Source organism: Pyrus communis, chromosome 3 (assembly GCF_041283825.1).
Source record: "Pyrus communis isolate YQ-2024b chromosome 3, ASM4128382v1, whole genome shotgun sequence".
NCBI classification, from domain to species: domain Eukaryota; kingdom Viridiplantae; phylum Streptophyta; class Magnoliopsida; order Rosales; family Rosaceae; genus Pyrus; species Pyrus communis.
In genome coordinates this window covers 25,520,991-25,544,708 of record NC_142567.1, presented here as the reverse complement: position 1 = coordinate 25,544,708, position 23,718 = coordinate 25,520,991, and the positions used below count along the sequence as shown (strand labels likewise).

General features: G+C 38.5%; 2 protein-coding genes, 1 long non-coding RNA gene and 1 pseudogene across 6 annotated transcripts; all 4 read right to left on the bottom strand.

Annotated features, from left to right (window-relative positions):
• Window positions 1-514: 514 nt before the first annotated feature.
• Window positions 515-5,953, bottom strand: LOC137715295 (cytosolic enolase 3). Its single transcript, XM_068454570.2, has 13 exons — window positions 5,494-5,953; window positions 5,171-5,325; window positions 4,722-4,896; window positions 4,400-4,471; window positions 4,187-4,303; window positions 3,702-3,782; window positions 2,902-2,978; window positions 2,562-2,665; window positions 2,263-2,358; window positions 2,076-2,161; window positions 1,592-1,678; window positions 1,226-1,423; window positions 515-808 (listed from the first exon to the last, which is right to left on the bottom strand). Exons 1-13 carry the CDS (start codon window positions 5,596-5,598, stop codon window positions 737-739), a joined length of 1,425 nt encoding a protein of 474 aa, XP_068310671.2. The 5' UTR covers window positions 5,599-5,953; the 3' UTR covers window positions 515-736.
• A 5,769-nt stretch (window positions 5,954-11,722) lies between these two features.
• On the bottom strand, window positions 11,723-12,780 carry LOC148698214 (uncharacterized). The gene is made up of 2 exons (XR_015960971.1): window positions 12,334-12,780; window positions 11,723-12,034 (listed from the first exon to the last, which is right to left on the bottom strand). It is a non-coding gene; the product is annotated as an uncharacterized LOC148698214 (long non-coding RNA).
• A 405-nt stretch (window positions 12,781-13,185) lies between these two features.
• LOC137715455 (neutral ceramidase 1) lies at window positions 13,186-18,472 on the bottom strand. Of its 4 annotated transcripts, none has more exons than XR_015960969.1 (11): window positions 18,363-18,460; window positions 17,788-18,175; window positions 17,339-17,547; window positions 16,909-17,253; window positions 15,994-16,258; window positions 15,612-15,882; window positions 15,389-15,514; window positions 14,922-14,985; window positions 14,409-14,569; window positions 13,432-14,120; window positions 13,186-13,263 (listed from the first exon to the last, which is right to left on the bottom strand). XR_015960969.1 is itself a non-coding variant. In XM_068454793.2 (10 exons), exons 2-10 carry the CDS (start codon window positions 18,129-18,131, stop codon window positions 13,569-13,571), a joined length of 2,337 nt encoding a protein of 778 aa, XP_068310894.2. In that variant the 5' UTR covers window positions 18,132-18,175; window positions 18,363-18,472; the 3' UTR covers window positions 13,186-13,568. The 4 variants fall into 4 exon arrangements, 2 of the variants coding, with proteins under 2 accessions (XP_068310894.2, XP_068310895.2); XR_015960970.1 differs by having other exon boundaries at window positions 17,788-18,172; window positions 18,363-18,450; XM_068454793.2 differs by having other exon boundaries at window positions 13,186-14,120; window positions 18,363-18,472.
• A 2,396-nt stretch (window positions 18,473-20,868) lies between these two features.
• LOC148698213 (uncharacterized) lies at window positions 20,869-23,496 on the bottom strand (annotated as a pseudogene).
• Window positions 23,497-23,718: the final 222 nt, after the last annotated feature.

Below are 23,718 nucleotides of genomic sequence, written 5' to 3'. Positions count from 1 at the left end.
GTTTTATTTCACCCGACTCTACGAGGGTAGTTTTATCAATGACATTCTTAATTTTGATTCATTTCACCTTAGTCACATGAGATCAAGGTGAAAGCACTTTTCTATAGTTAAAAAGCACTTTTGAACAAAAAAACGTTTTTTTTTCCAAAAGCATTCATTTACAAGTCTCAAGTTGATTGGCTGACATTTGATTAATTTTGAGCTAGGGTTCTGCTCACATTTTTCCAGTGTTTCAAAAAACATGCCCCGAGGCACGCCTAGGCAGGCTTTGGAGGCCAAGCAGGAGTGATAACGCTTCTGCCCAGCGGGAGTAAGCCAAAACTTGCCTAGACGTGATCGAAGCGTGTCTGAAAACGGTTAATTGGGCGTTCCCAGATCCATCAGTAACTCCTCATAGTAGTCTTATATCAACTGCATACAAATGCATTTTGACAAGGCAAGTACAAAGGCATGCGTCGGAGCCAGTTCTTTGTTATCTTCCAAAATCCTAAGGGCAAGCTACAAGTTCCGAAAATTTACTCAAAAAGTGTTTTTCCTTTCTGCAATGTGTATCTGAAAATTTCATTACGCGAACCGCCAATGTCTGGAACACCTTAACAAACTTAATTACACATCATATTGAGAAAACAAAGAAAACACTCTGATAACAAAAGCAATGAAGCAGAAGGATCGGCGAGCCCCGGACATTAGATGAAGAATATAAAAAGAGAACTGTGGGGAAACCTGAGAAAAATGATCAGGATGGTTGCCTCCAATCTTCTCCAGCATAAAATGCATCGTCCCCAAGTTCTTCCTCAATTCGAAGTAACTGCAAGAAAATTTGGCCCATGAGTTTCGAATCATGTATTCATTTGTACCCGGACATATGGTCGCATAAGAGAAATTGAGAAAATAAAAGCATGGAAGACCATAAAAAGAAAACTTGCTTTATTTATTACGGAAGCCCATCGGTTTCAAATCATGTATTCGTTTGAGTTATATGTAATGCAGACATAATTCTGTTGCACCAACACTTGTCCTTGGACGATTCCAATTGCAATTACTTGTCTCTATAACATAAGCTATGAAAAAGGGAACTCCGCATGGGGATGGAATATCAAATATGGAACTGCAAAGAAGCAGTACTTTCCATGCAGAATTGCACCATAATATCCGATACCAAGAACTTGTTAAGCAGCTGGTAACACAAGAACGGTGGACATGGTAATGGAGTATAAAAGTTTACCTGGTTATACTTGGCCAGCCGTTCGCCTCTGCAAGGAGCACCAGCTTTGATCTGACCAGTTGAGAGACCAACAGCTAAGTCGGCAATGAAGGAATCTTCAGTTTCACCACATCTATGAGACATGACCACTCCCCAGTGGGCATCCTTCGCCAGCTTCATCACTTCAATGGCCTCGGTCACTGTTCCAATCTGGTTTATCTGATTTTGAATTGTAAAATTATCAGTTGCCTCTATCTTATCTCTCATCCAAAAAAAAAAAAAGCATAACAGTAATATAGTATTCAAAGTATCTCAAAACCGTAGAACAAAAACAGACTAAACAACTAAATTAAAAACATCACATATCATCCAAATATAGCTAAATACCTTTACGAGTAGAGCATTGCAGGTGGACTCCTCTATAGCTCTCTTAATACGCTTTAGACTTGACGTTATCAAGTCATCTCCAACTACCTGAAAAACCATACAGCCTTTAAGTTAAGACATCTCACCATATCTCAGGTCTTCTAAAGGAGAAAACCTTGAGGCATCCGATAAAAGACTAACTAATTTATACAGGCAGGATTCTAAATTGCTCAGCAACCACCAACTGAATTATTCTTATAAGTTACTGACAGACGAGGTCAGATATTTACGATAATATCTAATAGAATTTGCAGTGTACTACGGCCTTAAACATTCACAAGGATGTTAAACAAAAACAGTTGAAGGCCCATATCTATCTAGTTACTTGCTACATAGTTTTCCGTATACTATGGAGGGACAAAACAAAAACTATCAATCCCTTTTCTGGTCAAGGCTAATTCGGCAAAGAATGAAAGCACCACCAACAAAAGAAAAGTAAACACACCTGACAAATTCCAAGACTAGAAAAGCGTTTAGTGTGTTCCCAGTCCTCTTTATCAAACGGATCTTCAATTGACACAATTGGGTACTCTGACATCCCAAACACAGGGAAGGAAGGCAGAAAAGGTAAGTCACAGTGCAAAAGTGCAAATCAAATACATTGAGAAACAGAAAAGGAGAGACTCATGTACCACTACAAAGTTCTTTATACATCTCGATCATATCATCAGCCGACTTGAAATTTTGTCCCTTATCCACTGATTTGTAATCCAGGTCATACTTTGTACCTGTATCATGGGGAAAATCGAAAGGAAAATATTGTCATTAAGGTATACATGAATTCATGTTCTATTTCTAAAAAGAAGATAAATTTTAATCATTACTACATGATAATTTAGCCTTGGATTTCCATCAAAATAACGTAAAATGCAATTATTTTCTCAAACTGCCATGTTACAGATACAACCAATTCTCAAGAAAGATCCATCACCTATGCAAAAGTCAGTAGCAGCAAAATCAAGTGCTAGTTTGATTTGCTCATTATAACCTGTTCTACTGATCGCCTCTTTTACAAGATCCAAGACTTCTCTAACGCTGCCAAGAGATATAGAAAATAATTAAAATAATTGGCACATCATCTAATTAGTTCAGAGGTTTCTCATAAGGCACAAAGTAACAACCATAGTAAACAGTTCAGAAAAACCTAAAACAATGTGTTTATGCATTTTAGGAGCATCTAAGATGATTGTTCTCTTCCAAAGACTTCTTTCAGGGGGATTAATGAGGCAAAGAACTTAAAGAACACTACACATCACACAATAAATACTTGCCTCGAGATGTTGGGAGCAAAACCACCATCTTCACCAACATTACATCCATGTGCGCCATATTTTTCTGTAATAACAGCCTGCTCTTTTTGTGAACAATAATAGCTATCAATAAAAATGAGAGACAAAACTATCAAAACAAAATGGGACATAATGGCATCGCCTTGTTCACATGTACATAGAAAAGTCCTTTTCCAATTTCTTACGCACATGTGATGCTGAGCTATTGACTTTATTATTTAAGCCAAATAAATTACATGCATAATCATAGATTGGCCACTTAAGAGCAGCTATGAAGAGCCACAAGGATTAGCATAATGGCATGAGAAAGCTGAAATCAGTCCATACTCTGATATTTAAGATTTGGAAAGGCACAAGTCACTTAATATTTAGATGAATTTTCCTTTTCAGAGCTAATTTTCATTGTCATTAATCGAGCTGAATATTTGTTGAAAAGTTTGGCACTAAATAAAGCTTTAATTGAAACAATTTTTTGTAAAGAAATTTTTCATCCTAAGATGTGATCTTGATAGGTTATCAAATGTGGTCAAAGACTTTGGTGACAAAAGAACACGTGGTCAAATGAATACTTATTAAAATGCAAAGTGAAAAAAGTTGCATTCAGGTCCATTGCAGTTTAATACACAAAATGGGCTATATTCTTTACCACATAAAATAAGGTGATTGCTTGTACGAATGAGCAACTCATCAGGTCTCGTAAAATGGAAAAATATTTTTTTCACATCAGTAAAGGCAATACACAGAATGTAATCTCCAAAGTCAACAGTTGAGATGAAAAGTACCTTCAGGTGATGATAGGTTTCAGATCCCATTTGCAATGCCTCCTCAAACTTGCTAGCTCCAATTGGGAGAATCATAATTTCCTAAAAAATTCAAGTCAAGTTTAATTAGAAGGACATGCCACACAAAAGTTTGAAGCGTCCATGCCAAAAAAAATTGTATTGAAATCTATAAAGCAACTTCAGCAGGCATATAAACAATGTTATAGGAGGAACCAAGGAGAGCATTAAGCAGTCGTTACTGACACACTCAAATTCATGTAGAAGTGTTTGACCAGTGAGCTCCACTGTAGTTTCCCACAAGCCAATTTCAAATATTTAAAATTTTAACTTCATTTTAAGGTAAAATGCCGTACTTTCATGATGTCAATATGTACCCACATTAATAAATGGTCTAAATATTGAAACCCCTCTCCCTACATACATTAAAACGAAAATAAAAGATTTGGTAAGTACATATCTATAGACTCAAGCTTACCAGAGCATACCTGAATGGCCAGATTATTCCCAGCATGCTTTCCTCCACTAATAACAGTAAAAGCAGGGACAGGCAGGGTCAGGTGGCCTTTTCCAGAAAGGTCGGCAATATATTTGTACAGTGGAACCTGATATTAATCTTGACTCAGACATTTTCGAGAAAAAAGTATACAAATTTTAGCAATACCAATACTTAGTAAGCAGTAAAAGAGAAACAGCCATGCCTCCTTTTGAGCAGCTCCAGCTTTGCAAGCAGCGATTGACACAGCCAATATGGCATTTACTCCTAGTTCACTCTGAAAGTATATTTGAGAATAATCATTAATCCAGAATCATAAATAAAAAGTAATATTACAAATGCTTAATAGAGGTATCCTTCGCAGTTAAATTTACGCAGGCAATATAAATTATGACCGATGTCTATTATTTATAATTTTTTATAGCCAGACAAGGAGAGTCATAGCATGAAAGCACCAATATATAGTAGTAACAAATTCTCAAACAGATCATTTACATCAAGCTGCATTGAAAAACGAACAATGTTACCTTCTTTTCTGTTTTATCGAGGTCTATCATTGCCTGATCAATCTGCGACTGAAGCGTAGGATCCATGCCTACCAATGCTTCAGATATTTTCTCATTGACATTCTTAACAGCTTTAGTCACACTATTTCCAAGATATAATCCCTTGTCCCCATCTCGCAGTTCAACAGCCTCGTACCTGGTTTCAACAAACACCTCCTTGATAATTAATCTCAGAATTTATAATTTTGAACGTGATCGAGCTCAAATAGAATTGTTTACAAGAGGCATAATACACAGTTACTCAATAGCAATGCTCTTGACAAATGCAATAACAAATCAATTTCTGAATCATAAAAAGCATTTCCACACGCAAAGAAGAAAAATGCAATTCAATATGAAACAAAAGGTCTATACAAATACAATTATCGGCAGCCAAACAACAGAGAGAGAGAGAGAGAGAGAGAGCTTACATTCCGGAAACATCAGAGCTAGGAGCTGAAGCACGAAACGTTCCTTTGTTAGTGTGGAGGTCGACTTCAACGGTTGGAATTCCTCTGCTATCGAGGATCTGCCGAGCTTTGACCTTTGTTATCACTGAAGGAACCGCTTTCTTCATATGATTCGACTGTGTAATTCAGTTCAAAAACAATATACAACAAAATCATTTCACAGCTCAAACAAAACTAATCAAGAAACTACAATTTCCTTCTCTTTCCAGAAACTTTCCTGCACTTTCATTTTCCGAGTAACCAAACAGAATCACAGACGAGACAGAGAGAGAGCAGAGATTTACAATGAAGAGGACGGGATCAGAGGCCTTAGCCCTAACGGCGGCATTGACGGCGTCTTCGATTTTCCGAGAGAGCATGTGGTTATCCAAGTAATCTTGCACCGACATTTCTTCTTCTTATTGATTTCGGTCGCTGACCAAAACACCGGCGGTTTTCAGATTCGAGCTCGGCGGAGAGAGGCGGAGCGATCCCTAATTGATTCAGAGCTTCACGCACAGTGAGAACAACGACTGAGAGATGCTCGTGACTGGGGCCGAATATTCTTTTTAAATTTTTGAGTGCGTTGTGTTCCGGTTTAGGGTTTAGGTCCGAAGGCGGAGGCTTCTCCAAGCTTTAGGTCACCGGCTCCTGGATGTCAGCCGCAGAGATGTAGCAAAACGCAGCGTTTCCGTGTGTTAGTTTCAAGTGGCTTCTGGTTCTCTCATGCTTTATTACAGCAATTTTAATTGGGTTTGATTTGATGCTAAATTTTAATAATTATTGTGGTAATGATTTTAGTTATGGTCCCTTTTTTTACTTCCTTGATGCAGTTTGGTTTGGTTTAATCTTGTCCGTTATTTTTGTTTAATTTATTTGGTTATGTAAAAAAAATATATTAAAAATTGTATAAAAAGAAAAATGTGGAGTAAAAAATAATAACAAGGCGACATGTGGATTTTTAGATAAAAAAATAAAATTACCCTTGAGGCACACTAGATTTCCTACGCGCGAGTAGTGATCCGTTAATCAAGTCAAAAGTATCCAAAATAGATAACAAATTCAAAGTTATTTCATCCATTCTCTTCCTATATTTTCCACAAGGTAATTATTTCATAACCTTCAAAACATTCCATATAAATTGAGTTAATTGGCTAATTAATGGATTTATTCCTAATTAATCCATTAATTACCAATTAAATCACTAATTTCACACAAAATACCCCAAAGGCCGTCCACCTTTTCTCAAAAGGGAGACCGGCCATGCTCTATATATTGAACCTCATTTTCTCTAAAAAGACAGGTCCACACTCTGGCAAAACTCCAAAAACTCTCTAAATTCTAACTTTGGCATCAGAGGTTCTTCGGGCAAAGCCCTCCCATTCATCGTGGGCGCATGAGGCTCTTGACCTTGACCATAAGGTGTTAATTGTTTTGCAGGTACAATTTTGTCAAAAAAGAAGGAGGCAGAAATTTGCATCCACAAAAAATGCTGTGATTTATCATAAGGAAAACTAATGAAAATGACTTGAAAACTTTAAGTTTTAACAATAAGGACAAAATAAAGGGTAAAGTGAATAGTACCAACATCGACTTTTTAGTGTAAAAATATGGTTTTTTGTTAAAGTAAATAGTATCGGGAGCTTTCGTTAAAGTTCCCTTTATTATATCATTTACTTTTTATTTGTATGAATTTATCCTTATACTTTTGACATCATTTATTTGATTTCGTGGGTAAAAAAAATAAAGGATAATGTTGTTCACATACTCATCTTACCTCTCACACATCTTTGATATTTTTTTACCATTGATCTTCAATTCATTTGATTGGACGACTGAAAATTAAAAGCGGTGTGTGAGAGACAAAAATGAATGTGTAGATAGCCTTCTAGCTCCTCCTTGAAAGCTTTGCGATTAATAATAAGTAATCCAATCTACCCCACGCTCTTTAGTTCATCTCGACAGAGGGACTTGAGTGACTCGTCATAATCAAAAAGCAGGAGAGGGGCAAAGAAGCTCAATCGATTATTATAGACGAACAAGGGCTAGGTACGCATTCGACAAGCAGACGAGGGACGAGTGGTGGGAGCCGACAAATAGTAATGCTGGTTCAGTGAAGTCAAGCATTACCCAAAACAAAATTGAGGTGATTGAGCAAACTGGTTTGGTACAAGCCACACTATTCCCTCATTTTCTTTAGGACATAAACATAAAAATATTTCCAAAAAAAATCTAGAATTTTTTTCCAACTGCAGCAAGAAAGAAAAAAAATTCTTGAGGTCGTCGCGAATGACTATTTGTAACAGAAAGCGCCAAGCCCTCTTTTGACGAAGAAGCACAGCCGTTGTGAGAATCCTCTGCTGTTGTAGTCCTTTCCTTGCTGCTAGAAAGCTCATTAGCGGAGGTGTAAAACAACCGTAGTAAAAGAGAGAAGAATAAAGACTAAACTTGACATAGATCCAATTTTGTGAGCCGTTATTGAGTTTTAGTCCATTTTATTTGGTTAAGTCCATCACTGATTGTCCACTTCATCATTTTTTATTATCTTTTTACTAAATTGTAATGAATAACATCCTTTATTTATAGGTTTATATTTTACTAAATTGTGATGAATAATTAATTTTGGGTTAATCTCAATTTAATACCTTTAAGTTTCTTGGTTCAACATTTGGTACATCAAGTTTTTTTCATCCCAGAGTGGTACCTGAAGTCAAAATTTTTGAACATTTTCATACATCTGTTAAGGTCACTGTTAAGTAAGCCATTAACTGGTAACGTGGCATCCACGTAGACAATGATTGGACGTCATATGTCAATATGGGCCCACGTGGATATTAAAAAATAAAAAAAATTAAAAGAATTAAAAAATCTGGGTCCAAACTGTCGTCTTCATCCCAGAGGAAGAGTTCGACCTCCCCCCTTCCTTCCTCTACGTCCCACACACATCCATCTTCTCCGAAGTGCCCACCTTGTCACCTTTATTTTCTTAGGCCAACATCCCAATCACACCCATTTCTCCTCTCGACAATCCACTTCCAAACTCCCAAAACCGCCATTTTCACCCACACACCAAACCTAGAACCCACACAGAAATCAAACCTTTATTTTCACCCACCACACCCAAAATTTGCCTCTCCACTTCGCCAAAGACACCACTGCTGACCCAATATCGCAGCGCCCAATCGAAGAAGAAATTGAAATAGGTCCACCCTCACATCAAGATCTCCAGCAAAGCCATAAGAATCATGAACAACTTCATCAATGACATCTTCGAGAAGCTTGCCCAAGATTCGTTGAGGCTCGTGAGGTACAACAAGAAGCTGACGATCACTTGCTAAGAAATCTAAACTGCCGCGAGGATCATGCTTCCCAGTAAGCTCACCAAGCAAGCCGTTTTGGAAGGGACCAAAGTCATGACTAAGTTTACTAGCTCTTGAAGGTTTAGGGTTTGTTGGTTACCAGACCCAATTCTCCCGCTCGAAGTGTTCGTCGACTACCGTTAACCCCTTGCTGTCTTTGCACACCACCCTCGCCGAGGAGATTCTAGGCAAGAGTTGCAATAACTTGATCTGGTGTTGGAGAGAAATGATAAGGTGTGTTTTGTGTAGGGACGGAAGAGGGAATTGAGGGTTGGGAGAGTTTTGGGACGGGGGAAGAGGAGGGGAGGAGCGAGAGAGACCATAGAGAGGAATTGAAGGTAGAGGGTTGGGAAAATAGATCATGGAATATGCGAAACAGTCTTAGGGTTTTAGTTTTTCTTAATTTTATAAATTTGTAACTTTTAACAATTAAGTTTTTTGAATTTTGAATTTCAATTTTTTAAAATTTTTTAATATCCACATAGGCCCATATTGACACGTGACACCCAGTCATTGTTCACATGAGTGCCACGTCACCAGTTAACGACTGACTTAACAACAACCTTAACGAATGCATGTCTCAAAATTTTGACTTCAAGTATCACTCTAAGATAAAAAAAAAAATTGATGTACCAAATATTGAATCAAGAAACTTGAGGACAACAAACTAAGATTAACCCATTATCACATGTTAAATGTATTTTAATAATTTGTGGAATAGATATTTAATAGTTTATGGTATACACATATCATGCATAAAACAAATTATAAATAGAGTAGACATATGAAATCAAGAAATTTTACTAAATTTGATAAAATAGGAAAACTCCAATTTGAAAAAATTAAGCGCAACGACGTTCTAGGATTTACAACCAACTGCACTTGTTATTTTAATTTTGGAAAGATACGAAAACTGGATCAATCAACAATTGTTATGTAGGGGGCTTTCTTACTAAAGTTTATATTGTTGCATCAATCAATATGATTTTCCACACATGATGAGTAGAACTAAAATATATCTTCCAAACTTCCTTATTATCTGGAAGGAAACTTTACAAACAAAGGTCTCGCTGAACAATTTTTTTTATGTAGGTTGGACTCGAAAAAATTATGGAAGAGAACCTTAAAACCCTAAAGCCAGTTTTGTTGGGGCTGGACGCCGTTGGGTTTGGCTGAACCTTGTTGGGTTGTGCCGAACCATAATTGGGTTGAGCCGAACCACGATTAGGTTGGGTCAGAGCTAGTTGGGTTAGACCAAGTTGGATTGGTATAGCCCTATTTTGTTGAATCGGCCCTGTTCAATTGTGGACAAACCCTGTTCGGTTATGTATCGACCCTGTTTGATTAATAGACAAGGTCTGTTTGGTTGTATACTTGTATATGATTGCCTTGGCTAGGACCAAGTTAGCCTCTTTCCATTTGCACAGACCCCATTTAGTTGTTGGGCCGACCTTGTTTGGTTCTTGGGCTAGCCCAATTCGATTATTGGACCGATCCTGTTTGATTGTTGAGCTGACCTTGTTCGATTGTGGACTGACCCCCGTTCAATTGTTAGACCGGGTTTGTTTGGCTGTATCCGATCGCCTCGACTAGGACCAGGTTAGCCTTTTTCCGTTTGCGCAGGCCTCGTTCAGTTGTTGGGCCAAACTCGTTCGATTGTTGGGCCAACCCTGTTTAATTGTTGGATCAACCTCATTCAATTGTGGACGGACCCTGTTTGATTGTTGGAACGACTCTGTTCGATTATTGGACCGACCCCGTTCGATTGTTAGATCGCATCTGCTTTGCTGTGTCTGATTGCCTAGGTTGGGACCAGGTTAGCCTCTTTCCGTTTGCACATGTTAGACTCTGTTCGGTTGTTGGACCAACCCTATTCGATTGTTAGACCGGCTTCTTTTGATTGTTGGACCGACCTCGTTCGATTGTGGATCAACCCTATTCGATTGTTAGACCGATCCCTGTTCGATTATTAGACTGAGTTTGTTTAGCTCTTTCCATTTAAGAGGCCTTGTTCAATTGTTGGGCCAACTTTGTTCAATTGTTGGACCGATCCTATTCAATTGTGGACCGACCCCGTTCGATTGTTGAACTCACCCTGTTTGATTGTTGGACCAACCCCGTTTGATTGTTAGACCATGTCTGCTTCGCTGTGTCCGATCGCCTCGGCTAGGGACTAGGTATTTCTGTTGTTGTTGAACTCACCTTGTTTGGTTGTTGGATCGACGCAGTTTGGTTGTTGGACCAGCCTCGTTCAATTGTTGGAACAACCCCGTTTGGCTGTTAGACTAACCTCATTAGGTTGTTAAACCAACCTCGTTGGGTTCGATTGTTGAACCGACCACATTCGATTATTGAACCGACCTCGTTCGACAGTTGGACCAACCCCATTCGATTGTTGGACCGACCCAGTTTGATTGTTAAACCAACCCTATTCAATTAGACTGAATCCGATCGCCTTAACTAGGCCCACATTAAACTCTTTTCGTTTACATCGACCCCCCTTTCGATTATTGGACCGGCCCCGTTCAATTGTTAGACAAACCTCGTTCAATTGGACCAAGTTTGTTTAGCTATATTCGATTGCCTTAACTAGGGCCTCATCAAACTCTTTCTGTTTGCATCAGCCCTGTTTTGTTGTTGGACCAGCCGCGTTCAGTTGTTACACTTGCCTCGTTCAATTGGATCAGATTTGTCTGGCTGTATCCAATCACCTAACTAGGCACACATTAAACTCTTTCCGTTTGCACTAGCCCTAGATCTATTTGGCTATATCCAATCGCCTCGACTATGACCAAGTCAGACTCTTTACAAAAAAAAAAAAAAAAAAAAAAAAAGTGAAAATTTGAAAAATCCAAAAACATTTTGTTTATTTATTTCTCTTTCATATTTTACTTGTAGATTTCGAAATCTTTGTGTTACAATTTTTAACCTGCATATTTGCTTGCAGAAAATAAATCTTGATTGGAAAAGGGTTTGTCAAACATGCTTCTCATGCAAAAATTGGTGAATATGCAGGTTGATTTCAAAACATATGGCAAACGAGATCGCCCCGGACGGATAATATAGGCTGGATCCTGCATCCAGCAGCAATTCTACATTGACATCAACCACAACAGTTCTAGTACTATCATATGGCAGAAATTAAAGGCGAAAATCCAAAGCAGACGAGCAGATATGAGGTCCTAACCTATCATTGCATGACTAAGTTTCCTGCCATCCCTAATCATGCACATCTAACAGATATAACCCTAAGCATGTTTCTAAGCAGTCAAAGCAGACATCAGTTAACAAGCGGGGTTTTCAGAGATCATACCATGGCGATTCTGATGAAGCTTCTGCACTCAGACCCACTAACTCCCACCCCATAAATTAATTACATACCATTTCGAAATTCCTAATACATTTTCTAAAGTTCGGGTCCAAGTGCAGAAGGGTCCACATTGCTTAATCCAGTTTGGTCCAAGAGTTCATTTCCATTTTTCTCTTACTGGAAACAAGCACATAAATTAAACTCAGAGTTCAAAAAAATTTAAAAAAAAAAAAAAAAATCACCAGCAGATTCATACATTTACAGATGAGTTATTTACAGTGAAGGACAGTGAAAATTTATATGCATCCGAATATACCATGGACTTGCAAACACAAACATGGCACATGAGATGCAAACTTCACAGATTCAATTTATTCAAGAATTCAAGTTTGGGGTCCTTAGGGCTCTACAGATTGCACATTCAAAGACAAGACACAGATCAAACTTTACTCAGTGCAGGGATTCACGTTTTGTACCTTTCAAAAATGATGGATCTACGATTTCCAGTTTTCCATCGTCGCTTTTTTTTTTACGGATCTCAGGTCCATGCAAAAGAAACAACACAAGCATTAGCATTTGACGATTTTTCTTGTATGGCATATTTCAATCGGTGAACCTGAGAGCATGAATCGACAAGGGAGGGCGAGAAGTTTACCTCTGAATGCGTCGGCACCAAGATCGGTGCTGCTACCCTTCTGGTGTTGCAGCAAATCCATGGCTGCGAGGTCTTATGGGGTTGATGATGGAAGATTAAGGTTTGGTTTGCAGAGACGGAGGTTAGGGTTTGAGAAAATGTGGAGAGAGAAGCTGCGGTTTTAGGGTTTGCTTGGAAGAAATGAGAGAGAAATGAGGGAGGTGAGGACTTTAGAGAGGGAGAGCTCACAAACGGCTAGAATTTGAAAATTTGGAGAGATGAGCTGCTAAATGCGTTTATATAGCTTTGTTCGACTTCAAATCCAAAGAGCATGCCGTTTATCCATCTTTCTTTGCCGTTTTGGTTTTATTTCTGTTTTGCGCCGAAGACAGGAATGGAAAGGCCACACGTTCCAGATTTGGATCCAAGAATCCTCACGTCTTAACCGTTTATCGTAATCGTACGATCAAAAATCATTTTGAATTTATTTTGAATTTTTTTATTTAAAATCAAACACAGATAGTATCTAACGAAAACTGACCGCATTGTAAAATTTACTGCCATGATGCGAGGATCCCTAAAATTCCTGCAAAGAGCATCGGACGAGAATCCCCATCCCACACGTTCCCACAAAGAGAATAAAAATTGTTGGATTCTCAAACGGCATTTCACATTTGCATACCAAATTTCGAGATTTAGCAAACAGCAAGAAAGTAGTATAAAATTTACGTTGCACAAACAACGTCGTCATTACACAGCAACATAGTACAAACTACAAAGGAAGGAATACAAGATGCTCTCTGTACACGCAAGATATAAAGAGTCCATTGTAACTACTCGGTTGTATAATCAGCACAAAATACTACCAAGTATTTGCGTATGAAGTTACAGATAATATACGCCGCACAAACAACGTCATCATTACACGGCAACATAGTACAAACTACAAAGGAAGGAATACGAGATGCTCTCTGTACACGCAAGAGATAAAGAGTCCATGGTAACTACTCGGTCGTATAATCAGCACAAAATACTACCAAGTATTCGCGTATGAAGTTACAGATAATATACGCCATCTTATGCTACCACAAAGGCACTAGATGAACCTGTAAAATGGCGAATGGATCCCACTAAACTCTTTGAGGCACCAAAATGTCTAATTCTGTATACACCGGGAGTTGCAGACTGAGGAATTCTCCATTCTATGGTTGCCTGACTTCTGGTACTAAGTTTGGCGGGTCTTGACCACTTAAACCGCAGGCAGAAATCATCGTCGTCATAAGCTGGAACCCAAGTATCTTCTCCATGGAGAATTTCCACAAGGGCGAATGTACCTTCAGTCATAAGGTCATTCCGAGGGCAAGCAGACCAGAAGGTAACTGTCACCATGTCATGGCCTCTCTTGAAGGTGGAGTTTTGAGGAACATCGGAGCTGCAGTCCCCAAAACTAACACCACGAGGGGTTGCATCCATCACAACTGGTGTAAGTAAGCTTATTTGTTTATCAAGGAGATCTGGGGGTTGTGGACCTTCTGCAATGGATTTGCCACTGGTGAGAGCGGTAGCAAGCTTCTTGAACTCCTGAATGTAGGCACTGAGCGTGTGTGGCCCATACAGAGTGGAGGCACCCTGGGAAGCACAACAGGTTAAATAGTGAACATATATTAAAATATGACATTCCCAACACAAATACAGCAATTTATGAATTTTGATTCATAACGCTACAATAGAAGTTATAAAAAAACAAAGTTAACGAGAAAAAGGTGAAATCAAATTGTTTTTGGAATTCTGGTTACTAGAAAAACGTTTAGAGTATGAGTTCATTGCTCATTTTATTTAATCTATCCGTGATATTTTCTCAGTTACTCTTTTTAGAATGTATTAGCAATTCATCATTTCAAGAAACTAGGAACTGACCTCGTATCTCTGCACCTGATACTCTTCAAAGGTAGTGATATACTGTGAATATGTATTAGTCAATCCAGCTATAACAACGTGAACATTTTCGCCATTACCACCACTAGTCAGTACTGACTTCACAGCATCACGGAGGCGCCTACCGGCCATTGTTGTAAATTCTAAAACAAAACCATCAGAAACTTTAGGAGCCATATAAAAAGTTGACCAGTTGAAGGAAAGAGAGGAACTTTAGTTTGTCCAGAAGCAACTGTAACTTATGAACAAGGAAAGAATAAATGAATGAGGACAGTGAATGCATAATGTGGTGCTTAGAAAATTACTGCAACAGCATTGTTTAGCCCCTCTACTATTTTCTGAAATATGGGGTATTCATAGGTTGGTTTTAATTATTAATGCAGAAAACTCAGACAACACATTAAAAAATGAAGGTATTTAGGCATGAACCTCAGTTGAAAACGTTAAATACTAATTCCTAGTGTTTGTTTTATAAAAAGATGGACAAGATACTACCTCCAGGTACACTGAGAATGACAAGCTGTCCTACTCGGATGATCTGAATTGGAAGTATTGAAGGCTGCATAAACCAGGGAGAAAGAGTTATTTGAATACACTAAATCATTAATCTCTCACGGCAAATATCATCCAGAAGATATCTACCAAGCATAGTTTTGTAACTCATACAGAATACAACTCAAATGCGCCTATACATTAAAGATAATTTGGATTTATCTTGGCTATGCAGATGATCCAAACAGATAAAACAGGAACTGCCATTTCCTATCTCAAATATAACATGAATCAGATATGATCTTGCATAAGATACGGACCTCAACTATCTAATATAACAGGTGAACTACACAGCTACGGAGGGTTTTAAGAGGTTTTAATGAGATACTATACGATCCAACCATTACGGAGTTTTCATATCTTGCAACATTTTTGTCCAAAGAAGTATGTCCGCAGAAATTGCAACCTACCGCCCAGTCATATGGTTCCTTCATTTCACCAGTATCAAGCAAGATTGGCTTTGGACTCTGACATTCCACTTGTTCCTTGCCTGGCTTTTTAAGTACATTGCGCACCAACCTCCAGAATGGATTTCCCTGATATAACATAATAACCATGGAAGTTAGTTACTTTGAAATTATAAGGGGAGAATAGAACATGCACTACATATGAAATATTGCATTTACATGTTACCTTATCATCGCCTTGCGTGAAATCAAAAGCCCCAGGTCCATCAGTGGTTCCAGCAGCAAATCCAAACCCCATTGCAGCAGGACATGTTTTTACCACCTCCGAACCTCCTCCCTTTTTGGGAAGCGTTACTTCAAGTTGGGAGAAGTCTACATAAGTATGACGATAGTCAACTTTCCCCTTCAACTTCTCAGATGCCTTGTTGAAAAGATCCACAGCTTTTTTGAGTTGCCTCTCACCAATTATACGTGTACTTTCAAATTCATCTGGGTAGCTGTAATGTCATGTACAAGATGCAATTTAGCATTCGCACAGGCGTCATAAACCATAACCATATGTACACATGTCGGTAACTAAAGATATATGTGCGCAGAGGAAGAAATACCCTGGTCCACGGCCATAGCACAACTCATTCTTCCCACCACAGGTACTGTGATTAAATTCACAAGGTAACCCAGTGTCTGTACAGAAAGCGCCTAGAACATTGGGGCTTACATCACCACAGTTCGATTGACAAAATGCAGAAACAAATTGAGGCTTGTCCGCCTGCCTTAGTGCACCCCTGACACGTCTTGCAACACTCAAGGTCCTGGTTGCTGGCTTACCAGGACGAGACTGAAAGGATGCAGCAAGCTCTAGTAACTCATGGTCTGAATCAGAAAGAAAAACAAATAAGCAATTTCTACTCCCTTTCTTATTGTTCTCATGACCAAAGTAATATGATGACTCAACACAATCTTACTTCTACACCTTTGGTAGCAAGTTTCACCATAGTTCTGAATGTACAGTGAAACCAAACATATAACATGTAAATGCGTCAAAGTCTCCTTCAAACTATGTGAAATATGTTTATAACAAGCACAGATAAAAAACATTTAAGGTAGAAAGTTGAAGGGGAAGGGATCCTATTAACACATCAAATGATATCTATGATTTTGAGAGCAACTCCTCTTGCATACTTGGTTTGTTTTGAAAAATCTTCTTATAACACAATTTCAGTTCATTGGTTCTCCTCAATTATAAAGGGAAACATCCACAGGCAACTGGACAAGTCAACCATGCTCAGTTTTCAGTACCATGTGCATCATATATGTATAGGCGGCATCAACCAAACATCAGCATGAAAAACAGTTAGCTTAAAAATCACGCACGTGAAAATCAATATTAACATCCCAAACAAATATCATGACACATTAAAGAGGATGTTAGCATGTATAGTTCAATTCAGCTATTTCAGAATAACCAAAAATCAATTTTATGTTAACATTAGGTAATTAAATGCAACTGAGGAATAACTCACGATTGTCATGACGGTCAAAAAATAAGTTTGAGACTCTTCGAGGGATTCCATCGGCAGCAAATTCATGAGAGTATGCACTTTTAGCACCATTCTCTTCAAACCAGTCTTCCATAAATCGTGCAGCAGCACCCTTGTTATCCCCACTAATCAATGAGTTACTACGGCTCATGGAAGTTCCATGAGTCGCAAACCAATTAAAGCTGCCCACTGGACCCCATTGATCATCAACAAACTTTAGAAGAGTCATATCTTTATCGACATCATACTTGTATTTACTGCGCTCTGCTTCAGGGTTACTGAGATAAGCACTGGGACTGCGATTTACACCAGCGTCCAAAATTTCCCCTGTAAGGAACCAAAACGTACATTAGAATTCAGTCGCTAGTATTTAAAAAGAACCAGAAAAAATGACCAGGACTCTCCAACTTACCCTTATTAACAAAAATTGATCCCGGTGCGAGATTTTCATGAGCTTGAGTAATACTTTTTTCAATTCCATCAACAAGAACATCAAACGACTGACGCACGAATCCAAGAGATGTCACAATATACACCACATATTGGAGATAACCACCCGGGCCAGCGTGGGTGTGAATTCCACTAATAGCTACATTCTTTTCGGTGTATAAATCCCCATACCTGCCAAACAAAAACCCAGTACCATTTCCATCACATACCCGAAAAAGATGAATCGCCCTCGAAACAAACTGCATACACTTGATACCAATTAACAAATTGCAAAAGATTTTATGAGGGATTAGCAACATATCAAATAACATGAATTATAAAATTACCCATCAAATTAATTCTAACTATAAAATTTAATACACTCTGAACAGCTGCAGCTCAGCTCCAAAATTAGTCATACAAATGGCTTACCTTGCTTTCAACCTCTCGACCACCTTCAATTTCACAAGTTGCGACGCCATGCAAGCATCGAGATTCACAAACGCCACCCGGTTCCCTTGCGGCTCCGCCACAATGAACGTCCGAGCCCGCAACCGGAAGTGGACTCCGGCAGCGACCTGCTCCGTGTTCGCGTACCCCATCATGTTGACATCGGCGGCCGGCCCCGTGATGTCGTAGCTCCCGAGACCGATCAAATACTCTGAACCGGAGACTGCTCCTCCGCTACTACACAGAAGGATCAAAATTACGAATTTAGCCCACAAACCTCTGTACTTTCCCGTAACCTTGGAATTGGCGATACCCAAAATCTCCATTGCTGCTCTCTCCTCAAAAGAACCGATTACAGCTCGATCATCTCCTTCCGTTGAAGAAAAACACAAAAAACATCAACTTTTAGCGACGAAAACTCAACGAAATTAGAGAATTGAAAACAAACCCAGTTCTATTTTTTTACTGATGGAGCTCTCAGTGATGAGAGAGAAAGAGAGAGAGGGAGAGAGAGAGAGAGAGAGAGAGAGAGAGAGAGAGAGTGCTTGGGAGCAAACCTGCAGTTTTGTAATGGAGTCAAAGCGAAGGAAGGTGCTGGTAGCGGGGAAGGGAAGACACGGATGCTTAAATATAGATTTTTAGCTTGGAGTTTTCAGCAACTTTTTATAATATTTTTTATTTGACGTTGCGGGAGCGTTCCTTTGGGGTGCATGGAATCTCCGTGCAACGGATCGTTGGATTGTTGTGGATCGTGTGAAGTATTTGACTGGATGGATTTTGATGGGCTTGGATCTCGGGTCTTCTCCGGGGCATGAGGGCTGTTGATTTTCTGATTCAAGTCTTTCAACTTTAACCACGTGGGTATATTTTAATGCAGATTTTCTCTCACGAGGAATAATTTTGTGCGCATGGGTTGTGCATGATCTAGGTTAAATGTAATGACGTTATAACAACATTAAGACTACAATTTGACGTCATAATGACATTGTAACAACGGGTCATGTGCATGACAGTGTCGTTACATTATCGTTGAATTGTTAGAGTATCATTATGATGTCGTTGTGGCATGATAGATTGTTGTTGTTGGAGTGTCCTTATGGCATCATTATATTGACGACCTGGCCATGGACCGTTCATGCACACACGACCCACTGCATAGGAGAGAAAATGTGTATTTTGATGAGTATTTCATCGATTTTCAACTTGAATTTGTACTCTATTGCCAATTTGATTCATAAGCTTTTATTTTGGTCAATTTCTTTTCTTAAATATTGCAAATGGCTAATTTTGCACTTCTATCCTCATATTTACGGTAAATCATTTACCATATTTCATCTAATTTTCCATCAATAAAAGTCACAAGCATGTCACCAAATGTTATTTTCTATTGTCTTTTCTTATTGTTATATGTTTTTTTTTTTTTTTCCTTCTTGATATATGACATTTTTAATGAAGATTAAGTTATATGAAATGTGGAAAAAGACGATGTAGAGGTAAATGCATTTATAATAGTTTAGGAGAAAACTTACTCCAAATAAAAGTTCCAAGGGGTATACGGAGTACAAGTTTAAGAGAAAAATCGACAAAATACTCAATTTTAATATCGCAAAAATGAGTTTGGTTTTTACTTGTGAACGATTCTCTTTGAGCAGGTCACCTGATAAAAAAGGAGTGTCGATATAATATTGCTTATACGTCGATAACATTGATAGATAATATGTCAATGTGCACAAAGAAAACCGTCATATCCACGTGTGGGAAAGAACATGGAAACTTCCATGTTTTGCTGGTGATAGTGATATATAGCTACGTACAAACTTTCTATTTCATACGTGCATCATTCACCACGCCCACTAAGGCACGTCAAAAGCCAGTCCTCTTCATTTCAAACTTGTAAAATATAGAACTTGTAAAGCTAACCCTAGATTATGCCAAAAATGTACTAGCACGACGAATGATCGTTGAAATTCCCGTAGGGCCATCTCGAAGATAAAGGTATCACACTAGGACATAAACCCAGAATCAAGATCCTCTTTGGATCTTGCAGTCTGGAGTTTACAGACCGAGAAATTCTGGCCATTCATTTGAAATTCTACGGCTCCCATTAGCCTATCACACTGACACACCTTACAAAAATCAAGGGCTTGGTTCTCTCTCCCTCTCTTGAATGATTTTCTCGGTCCGTTGGCTCCAAACTGCGAGATTTGAAGAGAATTTGAATGCAAGTACTCTTAATACTTAATCAAGTCATTTTTCATTGCTTGCTGTAAAAGCCACATAATATAGTGTAACCGTGTAAACCATTTTGGCAAAACACGCACCGGTAAATAATAATCTTGGCTGATTCTCTTAAGGAATTGAAAGTAGTCACATAAATCTGTTTGCATGATTCTGTATAAAGGGTTGTTGTGTCACTTGTGTTGTATTAGGGTAAAAAAGATTATTCAAGTGACTTGACGATCATATCATCCACATAAACTTTGACTTTTTTATGTATATACTTTTTATTTTGATAGAAAATAAAATAATCACACTGAATTCATTTAAACTACGTGAAAGGGTAATCGAACTTTTGGGAGCATTGTGCTCTAGTCAATTTGGCTAAACCCAGACATGCGTATTTAGCTAATTGATAGATAATAGGGAAATTATGAAGTTATCGATGGCACGGTAGGATTCAATTACCTATTATTATGGCTAGCTCATTATGTAACTTAGCTGAATTCATTCTCTCACCCCTTATGAACATGACTTGTTTCATGTTCTTTGAGGCTGAATATCAACATCTTCGTTATCATTTAATTGTTCAAGATCATCTTGTTGTTCATTGTACCGTGTTGGCTCATCATTGTCAATTTTAAATTTGAGGTTTGTAATGACATTCAAAGGCATTGCAGGAAGCAACAATATGTCTCTATATGCATTTGATCTCAAGTCACGTACGCATTTGAATTTAGGATATTGAAAACGATGGGTTTTTTTTTTTTTTTTTAATACAGAAAACTCAAAACATTAGGGTTTTCTACAGAAAAACTCAAAAGGACCATCACCATATGGGTTCACAGATCACAGCACATCTTTTAGTTGGAAATTCAACCTTAATTCTACAACAAAATCAAACTTTTATTCGTATAACCAAAATCCCTTCTCATTGTTCTTGCTTCGGCTCCCCACGATTCCTCAGGAAGACATTGGATAGAGCAGATTCACCAACAAAAGATGCTACCAAAAGAGACAAAGCCTGCAACAAGAAACAAATTCAAGAGACGATCAACAGATGACTTGAAACTTAAGAACTAATAGACACACAGATAGTGTATGCACGCAGTTCAGCTAAGGACAGTCAATAGAGGATTAGAGTTGAATGTTTCAAGATGGAAATGTTGTGCTTTGGCCGGTCAGTGCAAAACCAAATTTAGATTATCTCATCAAATTACAAACCCACAGTTGAACAGTTTAAAATACAAGAAATTTAGACACCGAGAGAATTACGAGGTTCAGCAAAAATCCTACCTACGTTCTCGGCGCGATATTACTCTTCACTAAAAGAATACCTAGTACAAGATACAGTTTGAGTTAAATCGACATAACCCAAACCCCAATCCCTTGTACACTCACATAATTTTCCCCAGAGCCTCACTCCACCCCAAGAGTTTCTCACTCTCACTCTGTTTTCTATCCTTTGTGTTCTCCTCCGGATGCTCACTCAATGCATAACTATTTCCCTTACATATAGTCATGCACTGACAATTATGCCAACAACCAAGACCAAGAAAATCTTAAGCTCAAACGGCAACACCCTTTCCTATACCTAGCTTATAGAGTACAACTTTTTGTCCATTTGCCATTTAATGCATAGAAAATAAACCATGCACAATTGCGTGCAAGCCAACACAAAGTCAAGACTTGCTTGCTTCCAACTTTGCTTGTGGCAGTCACCATGTCTTCTCTTGAAACAAGACTTCCATGCCACAACCGAAAGCCAAACACAAAGTGGCTGCTGCCATTTCCCTGTAGCACTCAGAAAGTTACACTATCAAAATTGTTGCCAACTCATAAGTATTTGAGCCAAACACAACAGGAAAACCATTCATTCAACAATATATGAAGCTAAAAGGTGTTTCTTAGAAGACGTGATTGAACCTAAGTGATTGAACCGACATTTTAAAACCAATAATTGCTTTAGTGGAATGAACGATATGATAACTCACCTCCTTCGTACCAACATGCACAGTTTGATACTCAATACCTGTCAAAGGCACATTAGAAGATTTAAGAACATGCAGTAGAAAGATCCACGATCACTACTTCGATTCTGATTGAAATAGGGTTTCGGATTAACAACTGTGAGTTTATATGACTCCGGTGATGAACAATTAGAACGCAGAAGGGATCTATTATTAATCAACTTGTCATCCACATAGGAATACGAGATCTCCTCAGTTCCTAAAAGACTCATCCAAGCAAAAACGAGGAACAAGTTTGGGATCGAGCAGCATTTCCTTGTGGTAAATTGAGTTCATGTACTGAACATCAAAATCATGGATAGATTTGTACAACCGACCAATGCAACCGTTCAAGGAGCCCTCTTTCATGTTTTTCACTATAAACGCAAGTGGCAGAGATAGGAAATTGAACAGTAAATCAACAAAATCTTCCCCTGCTTCTGCGTAACACACAGTCTTCTTTGATTTGCTGATGGCAAGCTTAACAGAAACCTTGCCTAGTTCATACCACTTCGTGTCACCAAATAAAATTTGAGATTCAATAGGTATTGCTTGATTGGGAATGCTACTGCTCAGTTTTGGTTCTTGTTTATGCTTTAGAAGGGTTTCAATCAAAGGTGCTTTTGATACTAAAGAGGTCATAAGCAAGTTCAAAATCTGGAAAAGAAAAACCAGGTCAGAAACAACCACAAAAAACAGCTAGCAATTTTGACACTCCTCTTCCCTTCATATACACTCTAACCGAATAGTGATAAAATCAGTAGCGTAAACATAAGTCGTAGTGAACAATTAATTAATACCTCATCACTTCCGATATTAAAAGTGAACTCCGTAGCATTCACGTCGATGGCTCCAAGCTGAGTAAACACTGAATCGTTTGATGCACTTGGGGAAAACACTTGTAAATCATCAGTAATTGTAAGCAAGAGTCGCCCTTTTATAAAGTCACTTCCATCTTGAGAAGCCCCCACTGAAAGACTCTTCTCCCGGTACATGATTGGTTGATTATGGAAGAAATAATGATGGCACTTGACACCCGATTCATAACTCAAGAACTTGCATGGTCCGGAATCAAAACACATAGTAGCGCAGCGGCCTAACATTATGAATGTACAAGTCCTTAAATATGTTACCCAAAATTTCCTCTTCCCCAATACTCTCAACACTTGCGTACAAGTTTTTCATGCAGCCAATGACCGCAGGATCTGAATGTATACGAGCAAGCTCGATAACTGTTCCCATGGGGATTATCAAGTAACTGAAGAGAGTCTCAACCAAATCATTACCAGACTCTACGAAAATAACCTCGTTACTTCCCTTGTCCACCAAGGCCTTCACGCAAATAGTAGGATTAGTAGCCATGGATTCTAAGGATAAGACCTACAACGAATGTTGGCTAAACGAAAATGGAGTCTATTTATAAAACAATAGGTTTCTTTGGCAGATGAAAAGTTTATAGGTGATTTCATTAAGTTCTCTTGATTTATTGTAGATCATTTAAATCATGTTGGAAGACGAAGCATCAGGTGAACCAAATAAATACATTTACCATCGTAAATGTGGAATTTTGAAAAGGAAGTCGTTTGGGTAGAAATTGCAAACCCGAACGATGACTTGAAGACTTTTCAAAGTTCTGACAGCATCTCCAATAGGAGAAATTCTTCAGCACACTGAGAACAAGTCTTGG